Genomic DNA, 15,462 nt, shown 5'->3' with positions numbered 1-15,462 from the left:
GTGCTGGCTAACCACAGAATAAAATCAAACACGTAAAACAACCAAGGACAGCACATAAAAACAGCACAACAAAACCACGCATTGTCTCTCACACTATTGGATGGACGCCCAAGATCGATAAAACATGTCAAAATTTACTTAATTTGACAGTTAGTCTTCGGACTCTCGAACGACAAATCAGAAAATAAAATGCAGCCTTCTTATTTTAATCTTAGACACAAAGAGGCAAATCACAATACATTAGAACTCATTGAATCAACTTTGAGTTATCGTTCGAGGAGTTGATGGACGGACGGAGACGTACATTGGTGCACCATAATATATCCCGTCTTCAAGAGGGATAACTTTATGATGCTTGGTTCAGTGAACTTTTTTGAAAGTATAAATTATCCTTTTCTAACACAACATTTATCTTTGCGTTGCTAATTCTTTTTTTTTTTTATATAAAGGTATAATAACTAATTTTTTCAATCTGTATTTTAAAATTATGACTAATTGTGCAATAAACAAAAACATTTACAATAAATACAAAAGTTGTGTCCTATAATAGAAGTCGTCCAAGATAAATGTTAGGTAAATTAAGGCTGCAATTTGAAAATGAGGGTATATTGGATAAGGACAGAAATTTTGCCTTGCAACAAGCTACCGATGGAAGCCTGAACGAGTTGTTGCCAGGGTTTTTAACTCGCATAGAGCATGGAAATTTCTCTACGCAAAGCCTTAGAGCTAATATTCAGAATCATACATGTCAGTGAACATATGTTTCGTCACAATTTCTCAGGAACTACTTGACAAGGATTTCTGAAATTTGGTTTCAGGGTTTATGTAAGTCAGTTATATCGTGTGATGCGTTTCAAAATCATCACTGAACAACTTCCTGTTTACCGAACATTTGGATCATTTTACACATGATAGCCAAGTAGAAAACGAAATTTTGATAAATTTGATAATCTTGATAAATAGTTGAGAAACATAAGCTTAAACCAATATATCAATGATATGCTTTTCTGAGCGCGAATGTTCAGGGGATTATGCGCCATTGCAGAATATATGCATAATATATACAAGACATTTAAATTGAAGGGATTTATTGTTAACGAAATAAATGCAAGCTAATCCTCTTTGATGTTTCGATATTTGGCAATCGGCAATGGCAGTCAGCAGGATTAAAGAACATCAGATGTTCAACCTGTTAGTCAAATGCGTTTTGTTTAAATATACTTTTTTCACTTTTTTGGTCTTTTGGAAAATGTTGTTTGTGCTGTATTTAGACCCTTCTACAACTACATTTGTTTTACATGCACACGTATAAAAATTGCGGTTTTTATCCAACGCAATCCTAGGTTTGAACGTAGTTTTCAATTTAGACTTGTTTATATTTTTTCGTTTGGGCTTGTATCATATTTTCCCTTCGGTTTATATGATCCGTTCATCCTATATTGACTCTTAAAATTCAAGAGTCTATCTTAAATTGAGGGTAAATTATATGGCCTTCCAAATACCGTTTCGATCCCTAACATCACTGAAGAGACATATATTGTCGAAATCTAGATCTGGTGTACAAAAAAAATATTGACACCTTATGTTTGTGGCATAACATCTGGGCCACAAGTTTATTGTTTTCTGTTTAGTATTAAATTTATATTAAGATCCATTTTGTTACATCTCGTGATCAATTTTATTTGGCAATCGTCAATGGCAGTCAGCAGGGTTAAAGAACATCAGTTGTTCAACCTGTTAGTCAAATGCGTTTTTTTTAATATACTTTTTCACTTTTTTGGTCTTTTGGAAAATGTTGTTTGTGCTGTATTTAGACCCGTCTACAACGAAATTTGTTTTACATGCACACGTATTAAAATTGCGGTTTTTATCCAACGCAATCATAGGTTTGAACGTAGTTTTCAATTTAGACTTGTTTTTATATTTTCGTTTGGGCTTGTATCATATTTTCCCTCCGGTTTATATGATCCGTCGTACTACAGTACATGATTTATAAGGCATGGAGATGTTATGGTTACAGATCAGCTCAATTATCTATAGTAAAGGATCCTACAAATTAATGCAAGATACAGTCACAGAAAATAATTATATTTATAAGTACGTCTGAGTCAGTGACAACTCTACAACAGATTTATCCATCGGATCACCAGCAACGATGGTGATACATGGCCGTGTACATTATGTATATACAACTCGTCTAAACATCAACCCAACAATGTTGGATCTGTAAATTTGCTTTCGCAAATTTTTTGTTCTTCCCTCACCGGGATTCGAACCCATGCTACTGAGATATCGTGACACCAAATCGCCTGCAATGTAGCCGTCCCGCTAGACCACTCGACCACCTGGGCTTCACAATAATAAAGCTTTCGGTGGCCCTGTGTTACCTTTCCTCGTCAGTTTTTAATCTAGCGTCGTACTACAGTATATGATATATAAGGCATGGAGATGTTATAATATATATATATATAAGTACGTCTGAGTCAGTGACAACTCTACAACAGATTTATCCATCGGATCACCAGCAATGATTTGCGAAAGCAAATTTACAAATCTAACATTGTTGGGTTGATGTTTAGACGAGTTGTATATACAATATATATATATATAATTAGTGCTTTGCATTGTACTGACTCCTGGAGTTATCCTTAGTGTATGTTTCGCCAAACAAAATTATGGCATCGATTATCTATCTGTTCCAACTATGCCTTTGTAGTATTGACTTGTGAATGATAGAGTAAATGAAATTGTAGTGAGTGCAAACAGACTTTGTTAGCTTTCAGCTTTCCAATTGTGAACTTTCCATTTCTAAGTAGCATCATTCCAGCAGCACCTGCATACAGGGTATATATCTCCCGATTGATACGATATTCCCGTGCTTGTATTTCCTATCATGATTTTCTAGATAGAGGGTTGCTGCTCACAAGGAAGCTATTAAACCAAGAGTTCAAAATGGTGAAGTAGAAATCATCCCTTCGTAAATTTTACGAACTCCATCACGAGTTGGTTGACCGTTATGGAATAACCGTTATGCAGATGATATCGGATATGTTCCTTACGTCGTTGCTACAATCCCGTCCCCTTTCAGGAATGTGACCTACCGAATTAGACTATTTACCGGATTTGTTATAACATGAGCAACACGACGGGTGACACATGTCGAGCAGAATCTGCTTACCCGTTTGGAGCACCTGAGATCTCCCCTAGTTTTTGATGGGATTCGTGTTGCTTATTCTTAAGTTTTCTATGTTGTGTCATGTGTACTATTGTCTGTCTTTTTAATTTTTAGCCATGGCGTTGTCAGTTTTGTTTTTGATTTATGATGGTATCTTTCGTCCCTCTTTTATCTCGAATATTCTTTCTTTTACAATTTAAAAACTGCAGAAGAGAGAACGTAAATATATTTATGTGTCTTTAGTTATTTTTAGCGTATATGTATATTGATATTTGCTTTAAAGGGACACTAGCTACGAGATATATGAAAAATATAAAAATATGATTTGTTCAATCATTAATGAAAGTGAAATAGTGATATCGCTTTGAGAAACAATCATAGTTCAACTTTGTCAAAATAAGATAAGAAACATTGAGGATGAATTATTTACTTGCAAGTGAATAATTCGACCGCATTTAATCCGTATTTATGAGAACTTCAATTTAATCCCTTAACTAGAGATGGATATCGAATGCATTTTGCGTGTTCAATAATTCTAAGGATAAGAATGCCAACATTAAAAGTGAAACAAAAGAAATCAATTGATTGACTGATTCGATTCACAAAAAAACATTCTTCGACAGGAAAAACCTACGAATAACATATCCTTTTAATCTATAATACAGAATTAAACAGATCTAGAATTCAAATACACGAGTCAACTTTCTATTTCTATATATATTTATGTTTATATCGCTGATATGGCAATCGGAGTTCAACTTGGCAGTTTGACGTGTAGACCAAAATAACAAGAAACGAAGATACAATATTATCCAGCCTATGCACGGTATATTGTTTATTTGAGGCTTTTTATAATTTGGATAAATGTTTTACATTGTTTTAAATCAAAAATGAGAATTTGAGTCCAATCGGTGAAGATCAATTTGGCAGCTAGTGCCCCTTTAAATGTAGTCACATGGTTTAAAATAAAACTTTACTTTTAGGTGACGTCTTTTGAATATATGTTATGTTCACACACATACGTATCCCATTTTAGTTGTTTGTATTAATGCTTTATATATAGGCGTACATAGGAACATTTTTCTACGTCATAATGCCAAGGATACCAAATTTAATTCTTTCAGACTTTATTGACCGATACAATATCAATTTAAGTAAGTCTACGATGAAATGATAGAAACATAATGGAAACTTGAAACGTGCATTTAACTTTCATCATGTCACTCCAAGCTGGTTATAGAGATTTCCCGATTTTCGTATCTACAATTCACAAACAGGCAATCCTTTCAAACTGTCCATTTTATCAATTCGGAAAACGTAGCTGTAATCTGATATCCAATAACGGCTTTAAACTGGTAAATCCTACGATTAGACATTTTCAGTCCGACAAGGGCACTTGAAAAAACAAACGAATTCAGCTGATAAGTCACTGACATTCTGCAATTAAATTGTTAACTTTCCAATTATAACATTCTCCTTGCATTGTTTCTGATTAAATGTGAATATATGCTATCGAAAGTGAGTGACAAAAAATGTAAATACTTTGCAATGAAATTAAATTGAAAGCATGCTACGTGGGTGATATTTGTGATTTAAAATCAAATGTCTTTACAACACATAAAAAGTTAAATTCCCATGTCAACTTCACCGGTTGGATCAAAATTTTAAATTGTGCGCTTTGCTGTCAGATGTTTAAATCCTTCGCATCATTCATGCAAAAAAAGCGTGCAATGTCCACATAAACTTGAAGAAAATAATCTACACATGGTGCCTATGCCTGCAAAAGAAAGAAATTGTTATACTTGAAATAAGTTGTATCAGTGTGGAATATCTGTGCAGGATTATGCATGCAAAAGGTAAACAGGAGTAAGGGTCGTCGGGTATTACGCCAGAAATGCGCTCTTTAATCGCGTCAGATGTAGGAAAAAACACTCTTCAATCTATTCAACTTTTTTTTAGATTGAGTTAATATATATTGGTGTTGATAGGCAACTGGGAAAATCGCAAATACACAATGTAAGTAGAAAAGTTCTTTTACAATTTGGAAATACTGGTATTTTGAACTGTCAATAAGATATATAATTGAAAGAGTTGCATTTCTGTGGGTTTTTTTGTACATAGAAAATCCTTATCGGTATATTTTATTTATTAATTGGTGGTTGCTTAAAATCCAGTGGCATATATCAAATGCATGTTTAGAACGAATGAATACATTTGGTAGGTCTAGACTAAAGTAATAAATACCCTCTTGGTTGAAGGTCTGAGTTTGGACTACCACTGGATAAACAGGGTTTATATTTTGGATAAGTACAGAAATTTTGCCTTGCAACAGGTCACATACAGACCCCTATTAAGAGTTGGTGCAAGGAGTTTTATCGAGCAGAGAACGTGGCATTCTCCAAACACACGGCATTATATTTAACGTCCTCATTCTGATTGAACGTTGCTGCGTACTTGTACATTCCGCACAGCTAAACGGAACCAAAACTATACAGGGTTTTACTACCGGTCGGAGGAAGACCTAATTGACAATATTTCAGTCATCCTTGGGGGCTCAGTTGTATTGTATCTACAAAAAGAGGACGGTCATTTAAAGATGTATCAACCGTATCGTTTACGTTGACGTATCCGCATCTGCAGATTTATAAAAAAACAGTATGTGATCTCGAGCTTTAATTTTATGTACTTTCAATAATGTAAATGAGCAACTGATTAATTTGTAATGCAAAAATTAACAAAACAATTACGAAATATCGAGTTTTTGTGGAACATGTAATCCACTTTTAAAGATATTCCGTATAGTTGTAAAAGTTTACAGGCATGATAGGAGTGACTACGGTAAAATCGTTTATGTGTGTGCTAACTTGTGCTCACGGAGAACCAAATTGTTATTTGACAAATAGAGTGATACGCAGTACTGTTTTATTAAATGTATTTATATGACATCTGAAGACAACTCGTGTTTCTATTACCTATTATGATAACATCGCAAATGAACAATATTCAAAGTTCTAAAATACATGTATAAAAGTAGTATTGTAATTTTTTGTGTGTTTATTCATGTATGATCTTGAAATATTTTTTAACTAGATTATTAAAGGATTGTGTACGATATTCGTGTACCTGCTCTACATTGGCTCCTTTTTAAGGGCATGTAAAAAAAGTAGTTGATAGACCCCCTTATTATTATTTTTACAAAACACCACTATAGCAAATTTTGAAAGTGAATGTTTGATTGTTTCGAAGAGATTCCAATTAGGTTTTTTTTTTAAATGAAACAAAACTTTAATGTTCTTAAGCTCGGGATCACATAATATTTGTTGATAAATCTGCAGATGAGGATACGTCAACGTATACGATACGGTTGATACGTTTTTAAATGACCGACCTCTAAAACGGGTAGTGCACATTTCAAATTAATGAACATCATTCATTCATAGGTTTCAAAAACCGTTTCATACCTATCATACATACTAAATGTATTAGATCCTTAAACTTGGTCGCAATGGCTAAATATAAGGTAATGCACGTATTTGTTTGATATCTTGAAAACAATAATAGATAGAATAAATATAACAAGGTTAAATGATCGGAATTACTCAAACAATTATGAAAAAATGGTCACCACGAAATAATAATGAAGTCAATTCACTTCAATAATAAGTATGTGCAGCATTTTACATATGCTTGCATTTATATAGGTAAATATAATAATCGTCGTATTACACAGAAATATCAGCTACTGACGTCTCATGCAGGGTAGTTGATCGGCTCTGGATGATTCCATTCCTTGAAATCCTGCTGTAGGAATACTGTGATGGTCTGTCCCTGTATGTTCCATTACCAAAAAGACTTGCTTTTGAGCTAAACTCTTTTTTGAAACAACATTTACACAATGTCTTCTTTGAGGCTTGTCTGAATTTCTTGGACATTAAATTATACAATATAGGATTTACCGTTGAGCTGACGAAATACAGAACTCCTGAAAAGATACATACATTTGATTTAATTGTTCTGTAGATATACAAATGTATAATTGAAGCTTAACGTTGTCGTTTCCTTTACAGAGTTCTTAAGTTCGTGGAGTTCAGTGTCCGGGACTTATTTTTCTTAGTAGCGATTTTGCTATTAATGGTAAAGTATGCAGCTATAAATATTTATGAATGTCTATAAATGTGCTCTTTGATATATAATTTTTTTAGTGGACTGACATGATGATAGACTTTACAAGAGAGATTAATAATGATTGTTAGTTTCTAAACGTGCAGTTGCCAATATTCCATGCATATTTAACACGTTTTTCCCAGAGGGAAGGTTGAACTAAACATTATAGACATCATCAAACTTACGTTGAAGTTATAAAGACAGATTATCTAGATTTGGGTGCCCTAGTAATCACAAATACTATTCGTACCAATGTCATTACCACTATCGTTGGTGGGTTCGTATTGCTCAGTCTTAGGTTTTCTATGTCGTGTTGTTTGTCCATCCGGATTAGGATTCATTGTTTGTCCAGCTATCTCCTCTTACAGTTTTGGAGGTACATCTTCTATATTTTGAAGAATGTGCATACACACAATGAAGGTGTGCTTGGCCAAAGAATTTAGATTTGTTTTGAATATTCTGAAAATAGTCATTTAGTTTGGACTAGCTACATAAAGAGATCATAGTTTGTGCAGCCATCTCTTCCTGCAGTTATATCATCATACATATATAGTGTTAAATTTATAATATCTTCTTTCAAGGCGGAGTTATCATTTGTGTCTTACATACAGTGTTACAATTTCAAGTTGTATGCCAACATCACTGTTTTTCAAATCAAAAATATGTGGAACTATACTAATACAAATGGCAGAGCGTAAAAGGGGAAAAGGGGGGGGGGGGGGGGCATTGTCCATATCAAGTTCTGTTTTAGGGAACGACTATTTTATTCATAAACCGGTAGGAGTGTTTCGGTTTTTTCCCTTAACAAATAATCAAATCCCCTTAAAAAAAAAATTCCAAATACTATATAGTGTTAAATTTTGACACTTCATCAAGTTTGAGGGTTTTGACATCTTATCAAATTAAAAAAGAAGTTGTACTTAAGTTATCAAAACTCCCCTTTTTACAGATAATCGAGGGGCTAGCTCTTTAACGGTAAATATAAATTGGGCACAATTCTTGTTCCTGACATTATGCTAAGATTTAAAATCTACTTTCAAGCATTATCACCAGAAAACTAAATCCACTGTTTCAATATAAAGAATGGGTATAACTTTCAATGGTGAATGATCCTAAAACATCAAAATTGACATTGTAATTAATGCTGGATAATTGTTTATTTTAGTACATAAACTACCGAAAAGAAAGAAAAAAAAAACCCAAAAAAACCCACCAGTTTGAATAATAAGAAATTCAAAGAAAATTTCTCCTTAAACGTCAAAGGCCAACTTGATCTGTATTTTTGGTTAACTATTGATCATTAAGTATCTATTATTATCCAGAGACGAAAGGTGTGATACATTAAAAATCCTCCTCTCATTTGGCGATTAATAAAATTAAGACGTTATAAAGTCGTCATATGCATGGTTCCTTTTGAAAAATTGTATAGGCGATATGTCGGACAAACCGACAATACAAAGAAGGATATAACGCGTTAACTATAATAAACTTAGAACTTACTGTTGTTTTTTTGAATTGTTAAGGGTAGGATGTATTGTAGTTATGAAAAGATAAAACAGAATTTGTGATTTGCTAAGATGCTAGGAACGAAACCGCTTAAGGAGAAAACTAATAGGCGACCCACCAGATATATAAAATAGCGTTGTTTGTATGGTATGTAGCTCTGGTGTCCAGTCGGTTATATACAATGTCATCAGTCTTTGTGAATGGAACGGTGCCCAGCATAAGAAGAAAGCTATTACAACGGCAACTGCAATGTAAAATAAGTAGACATTTTAGTATTATGAAAAGGTGATTCATACATGTGGTAAACAAAATTGTAGATTTTAAATCTACGAACAATTAACTTGCATAAACTATGCCAAAAATAAAAATTATCATACAATAAAGACACACGTACACAATGATTTTATAAGCACTATACATTAGAATATTTTGTTGAACTTACTTATCACACCTTTATTGTGAGGTATAGTACAGTCATCTGGATTAACACCGTCGTGCAGTAGGACCATATACTTTTGTGTGTCCGTTTAGGTTTACGGAGTGTTAATGAAGTTCCCAGCCACATCCGATCAAAATGGGATGTAATGCATAATAGGAAGAATGTGGTGTTCCCGGTACACTGATACTGCCTTTGGGGTTGCTTTAAGGATGTATTTAGGTGAGGTTTAGGAATGTATGTTCAGAATCTTTCGTTTTTTCCCTACGATACAGGGTAAAACAATTGGCCCAATAACATCCATTTTCTTCTTAAATAAGACTTATATAGCTCGTAACATGCCATAATTCTTGATTTCTTTTCTTTCGATTCGAGAACCAAATAATTATGCAAATATAATGGACAAGTCCGTGTCAGCCTTTTCCCGCCAACTTATAAAAAAACCAAAAATCTCGAAAGGGAGCTTTACAATCTATCACTATTTCTAAAGATTATCTTATTACTTAATCAAAGCCCTTCCGACTTATAGTATCAATATAAAATTCTCGACTTTTTAAATTTCTCTTAAGTACATCGTCCTTAAGTCTTTAATGTAACAGGCGTTTGCATTCTTCTGTACAAAAAATATTTCTAAATCCAGTGTAACCTCTTTTTCCAATGAGAGAAAATTTTTACTAATTTAATTTTATTCTCTCATTGAATAAATTATTCTATGCACTGGACGCTTAACAATGAATCATGAATATATAAGCTGTGGCTCTAGAAAGGTAGAAAATGTAGTTATAATTTCTGAACCTTGGATCAAAAATACTGTTTACATATTCTCCTTGTATTTAAGATAATCTTTATGTTACCTTTTAATGATTTACCAACACATCTTTATAGGTTTTTATTAATGATTTGAGGTACATAATATCATTGTCAAAGGTTTTGTATCAGTCCTTTGTAATAAAACACAAAACAAAGACGAAGTTGTTTTTTGCACTTGCACATCTTCTGTTTAGTTTGAGAATGCTTGTTTTATCGTCGTTTAACTTAATTTTTCGATCATTTTATCACGTACATCATATTGCCAAATTAAAATATTTGTTTTTAATTTAAATAGTTTAGTGGTTTTAATGTGTACAGTTTTTTTGTTTTGGTTTGCACTGCTCATCTACCTTGTATGTAGACGAAACGGGTGTCATGTGTATCAAATTAGAGATCAGGTATCTTTAACTTCAAGCGGGTCAGACGGACGCACAGATACAAATAATAATGACCATAAATGGAGCAATTATTGAGTAAATCAGAAACTAAATTGTAAACCATATTTAATAATATACGTACCTAGCATTTTCAGAACCGATTTTCGTGCTTTGGTTGGGTCATATACATGATTACTATTTCGTTGTCCTAATGAATTTGAGGCTGCGCTCGTTTTACTTGACCTGGAAAAACTTTTAGTATCCCCTATCATGTCTGAATTATACAGAGTTATTCCAATTAGAATGTACATAACAAGTATAATTGTCATTGGAAGACAAAAGAATGCAAAAGTTGAAACCTGAAATATTATCTTCATCATTTCTAAATATTCAAGTGGAATGCTGCAAACGAGCGAATCTTCAAGTGGCTCATTTGTATTTGGATCTAATACATAATAAAACTGTTTCCCATAAAGTGCATATGGTAGAGCGAAACTAAACGAAGCCAACCATACAGCTATAATAACTTTGATTGACCTTGAAAGGTTTGAAAATCCTTGAAATCTCAATGGATGACATATTGCTACATAGCGCTCAACTGTGAATGCTGTAATTGTCAACACTGAAGCATATGCAGTCCCTTCTTGAATGTAAGATTTGAGAATACAAAATTCACCACCAAAACGAAATGGATAAGCTTCCCAAATACTGTACAACTCCGGCGGCCATGCTGAAATGAAAAAAAAAACAATATAGTATTATAAGACTCCAATAATGTAGATCGACCAAAATTCATAAAAAGAATTGTTAAACTGCTGTTGTTTATTCTTTAAAAACTTGAAAAAAGCACCAAGAAGTTAAGATAAAATATGTTACTACCTTAAGTTTTTCTCAGTGAATAGAGCATGGCATTACGTAAACATTCCACGACAGTGTTGTTTTATTTGGCCATGCCTGTGGTGTTTTTTTTTAAAGTTACGAGTATTAGTTTATATTTACCGATAAACATTTCAGTGAATATGTTAAAAGTTGTCAAAAGTGTTAAAATTACCGTTTTACAGTTTTCTGGAAAATAACTCTTGTCATACTGCTACACATGAAGCAGCTTCAGTATTTAAACGAGTATCATTACACCAAACTCTTTTCAACGTACGATAATGCTGACATTGTAAAAGGGTCATTGTATTTCAAATTCATGTTCTCTAGTATGACTCCAATTCATCCCAAACTTTCATATGTACTCAAGAGGTAGTTGTGTTAAAACTAGACATCATTTTCAGTCCTTCAACTTAATTGAATTTAGACTCACAATCATATTCTAACGTCATATGTTATTGACTTTTAATTGCATTCAATTTTATACATGTATTTTCAATTCACAAAATTTGACTCGTACATGCTTATGTTAGTTTTTACTGGAAAGTCATTTAAAATTCATTGCTGAACTTAAATGTTACAAAAAACGAAAACAGTCCTGATTTATTTAAAATTTAATAGCCATATGTCATTTTGTTACTGTTTGGTCACTAAATACGAGAAGTGGATTATATTTATACTGCATCGCGGTTAGATTAGATCAACAATATTAAATTTTTCGTCATTGTGTTAATCTGCTATGGTAAATATTTACTTTAAACAAGTTTTATTTAAAAAAAATCATGTACATAGCATCTACATATAAGTATAGTAATGCATTAATACAAAAGGATTCGGAAAAATGGTTTCCCTTATATTAATCTGTCTCCCTGACATTTTTGTGTTATCGCTTTTGTTGTATAAAGTTTCAATGTATCATTACTTCGATAAATATTATTTATTTTCTTTATGATAATAATACTAATTACATTTCTAGTTAATAATCTTGTAATTATTTCCTTATGATGAATTCGATGCATTTTTTAAATTTTAAATTCCTATTTTTCTTTACGATACTGTGATTATCACTTCGTTAATTTTAGGGACGCCTTCAGGTGTCAGACCACCAATTTATAGTCCCTAATTGTTCAACCAAATTTTGCAATTTTCACAGCTGTCTAATTATTTTACCTTAAGGGGGCTCGCGGGTCTAATTTTTTCTTCTTCCTAATATAGGATTTCTCTATATTTTTTTATAAATGAACTTTATCATATACTTAATAGAAAAATGAAATAAAAAAATGGGGTTACCGTTTATTTAAGCTCCCAATCTGCCTCCGAAAGAAGCATTCATTTTTGTTAATGTCCTTTTTTCTGTTGAACTAATAGGAGAAATAAAGGTAATATCGAAATAAAAAAAGAACTTAATTACAGAAATCGCTAAAGTTTTACAATTATTTAGTTTATGTAAAGCTTATCTGAAAACAATAATAAAAAATGTAGGTGATCGATGAGTTAAAAAAGATATTTCAATTTTAATGCCAAAAAATGGCATTTTTGCACCAAAGGGAGATAATTTGGAGCTTTGTCAATGATAAAAACATTTTAAAAGTCGTCTGGGGCCAAACCGAATCGATTTTTTTGGTTGATTTTCGTCGTACCAGTAGCATAAAGTAATAGCTTATAGTATAATAAATAAGATTTGTAATGAAAAAACAAATTTAATTTTTTGCCGAAATTTTGTACCCTCGAGCCGCCTTAAGTTTAACTTCATAGAAACCAGGTCTATCCTAAATCGTACATGTATCAGCTTTATACATGCCAGTTTTCAACATATGTTTAAAATCATATAAGAAAGAAGAGGTCTTCCGAATAGAGGTACCGATAAAAATAACCCCTGATTTTCTGGAAATCTCAAAATAGTATACTATGGAGTGCTTTAATCCTCAATTTTGAATGCAAACTCATAAACAAGTAAATTTTAGCTCAAAATGGTCTTAATATATTTCTCTTTCACCAAAAGTTTCATTTCAAAAGTAAACGATGACATTAAATGCACTATTTTTTGTCCGAGTAGGCCTACTTTCACATACGTTCTAAATTGGATGGAGTAATTGGTGGTGTGACACCTTCACAAGTTGGTCGACCGTTATGGAATATCTGTTATGTAGATGATATCGGATTTGTTTCTTATATCGTTACTACAATCCCGTTCCCTTTTCACGAATGTGACATACCGAATTAGACTTTTTACCTTTATTTGTGACATTTTTACCTAATGCGTCTATTTGTTTTGTTCACGCTTCATTGTCGATATCATTAAATTTGATGCGTTTGTCGTACAAGTGAGAGTTTTAGCGCTAGAAAATCAGGTTCAATCCATCATTTTCTACATTTGAAAATGCCTGTACCAAGTCAGGAATATGACAGTTGTTGTCCATTTGTTGGATGTGTTTTGTCAATTGATTTTGCCATTTTATTAGGGAATTTCCGATTGATTTCCCTCGGAGTTCAGTATTTTTGTGATTTTCTTTTTTATGATACAGCAGTTAGGACATTCTAGCTATGAAAATCATAAGATAGCTTCGGTGTGCATGCTGTGACAAGTCGTATGGAGATCCCAACATTATCCTTTTTTTTTCTATTCCTATGAGAATTCTTATGATAATCCTAGGACAGCTTCGAAAAACAGGCCCCCGGAGGTGTCGTATTAATTGGTCAGTATCGTTTAGATTAAAGGCATGCTCTTGTACCACACGCATTGAAGTACTGACAATTCATATTTATGAAACACGTGTCTGGCGTACTAAAAGTGAGGCATCTTTGATTTTTTTATTTGATATTTAAATATCAACTTTGATTTTACAAAGATATTTATTCGATAATAAACATTTCACGGTCACCAATTTTCTCAAGGGATATGGAATTCTGCACAGATCATTTTTTTAACGATAATAGTCATTTAAGGAATGGCTGAAATTCAAACGATATTTCACATTATCTAATGTAAATATTAAATTCCTATCATCGAAAGTTTTAAAATGTACTGCAAATTGATTTTTATGAAAAACAAAATTTAATGTTTCCTCGGAGGATGATTAGAGAAGAAGAAACAATATTGTGGTATACATGTTCAATTCTCCAAAGACTGTAGTGATTTATTGGTCAATTTAGAACTCAAGGCTTATAATAAACAAATATAAATAAATATTTCAGTTATCAAATAATAACATATCAGCAGATAATACTTTGACGAGACGGATATTCTATCGTATTTCTTCACGTTCAAGTCCACCTACCCACTCATTTAATCTACAGAAAATGATATTGAGATCGCATTTCAATAGCCCATCACGAAAGTCAGGTTGAATTCCATATTTGTGGAACTATATTCTTTAAACATCAAGTAGGGTTGTTATATATGTTTTAATAGTGCACACAGACTTTGATATCGAACAGACTAATTTTGAAGTTATCTTGCTAATGCGAGTGGGTTGGTTACTTGAATAAGTTCGTATAGTTATGTGTAGACTTTGATACATATGAAATTCTAACTTGACTCTTAAAAAGCTTTATCTTTTATCCCATATATTTCTGAAATTGTAAGTATATAGTTTATTCAAAACCCTCTAACAAAAACCCTGAAAATATTCATTTTAGTTACGTTTGGTTCAGGGACATCCCATTTAGAATCATGTATTTGAAATTATTGTTGATCTGACTAATCAAAATTTGATAATTTTTTTAATAGCTGAACAATGTATTTCAAAATGAGAATAAACATACGCAAACTGTTTAATAATAAGAATTTCTCGACAAAATTTTCAACTTGGAGGTCGAATTTAGTTCATTTATAAAAAAAAATGGTAAAAAATATAGAAAAATTGTAATAAATACATGGGATTATGCAGTGGCCATGTAAAAAAAGTAAAAAAACAAAAATACCGAACTCTGTGGAAAATTCAAAACGGAATGTCCTTAATCAAATTGGAAAAAATGAAAACCTCAAACACACATAACGAAAAGATAACAACTTTCATAATCCTGACTTAGCACATGTTTTTTCTTTTGTAGGAAAAAGTGGATTGAACCTGGTTTTCAAGCTAGCTAAACTTCTCACTTGTATGACAACGATGTGT

The 15,462-nt window shown here is 32.4% G+C and overlaps 1 protein-coding gene across 2 annotated transcripts in view; it reads right to left on the bottom strand.

Moving 5' to 3' along the window:
• Positions 1–3,901: 3,901 nt before the first annotated feature.
• The window catches only part of LOC139490940 (pyrokinin-1 receptor-like), a 35,621-nt gene continuing 24,060 nt past the window's right edge, over positions 3,902–15,462 (bottom strand). The window contains exons 2-5 of one of the 2 annotated variants that reach the window (XM_071278087.1): positions 10,611–11,198; positions 8,964–9,089; positions 6,923–7,157; positions 3,902–4,952 (exon numbers count right to left, since the gene is read on the bottom strand). In XM_071278087.1, coding sequence (XP_071134188.1) covers positions 4,934–4,952; positions 6,923–7,157; positions 8,964–9,089; positions 10,611–11,198 — 968 coding nt within the window. In that variant the 3' untranslated portion in view covers positions 3,902–4,933. Of the gene's footprint in view, positions 4,953–6,901; positions 7,158–8,963; positions 9,090–10,610; positions 11,199–15,462 lie in introns of both variants that reach the window. The other variant, XM_071278086.1, reaches the window with a different exon arrangement.

The sequence above is a fragment of the Mytilus edulis genome, chromosome 10 (genome assembly GCF_963676685.1).
Source record: "Mytilus edulis chromosome 10, xbMytEdul2.2, whole genome shotgun sequence".
NCBI lineage: Eukaryota > Metazoa > Mollusca > Bivalvia > Mytilida > Mytilidae > Mytilus > Mytilus edulis.
Note: the sequence above shows the minus strand (reverse complement) of the source record. Positions and strands in the feature narration are given on the sequence as shown.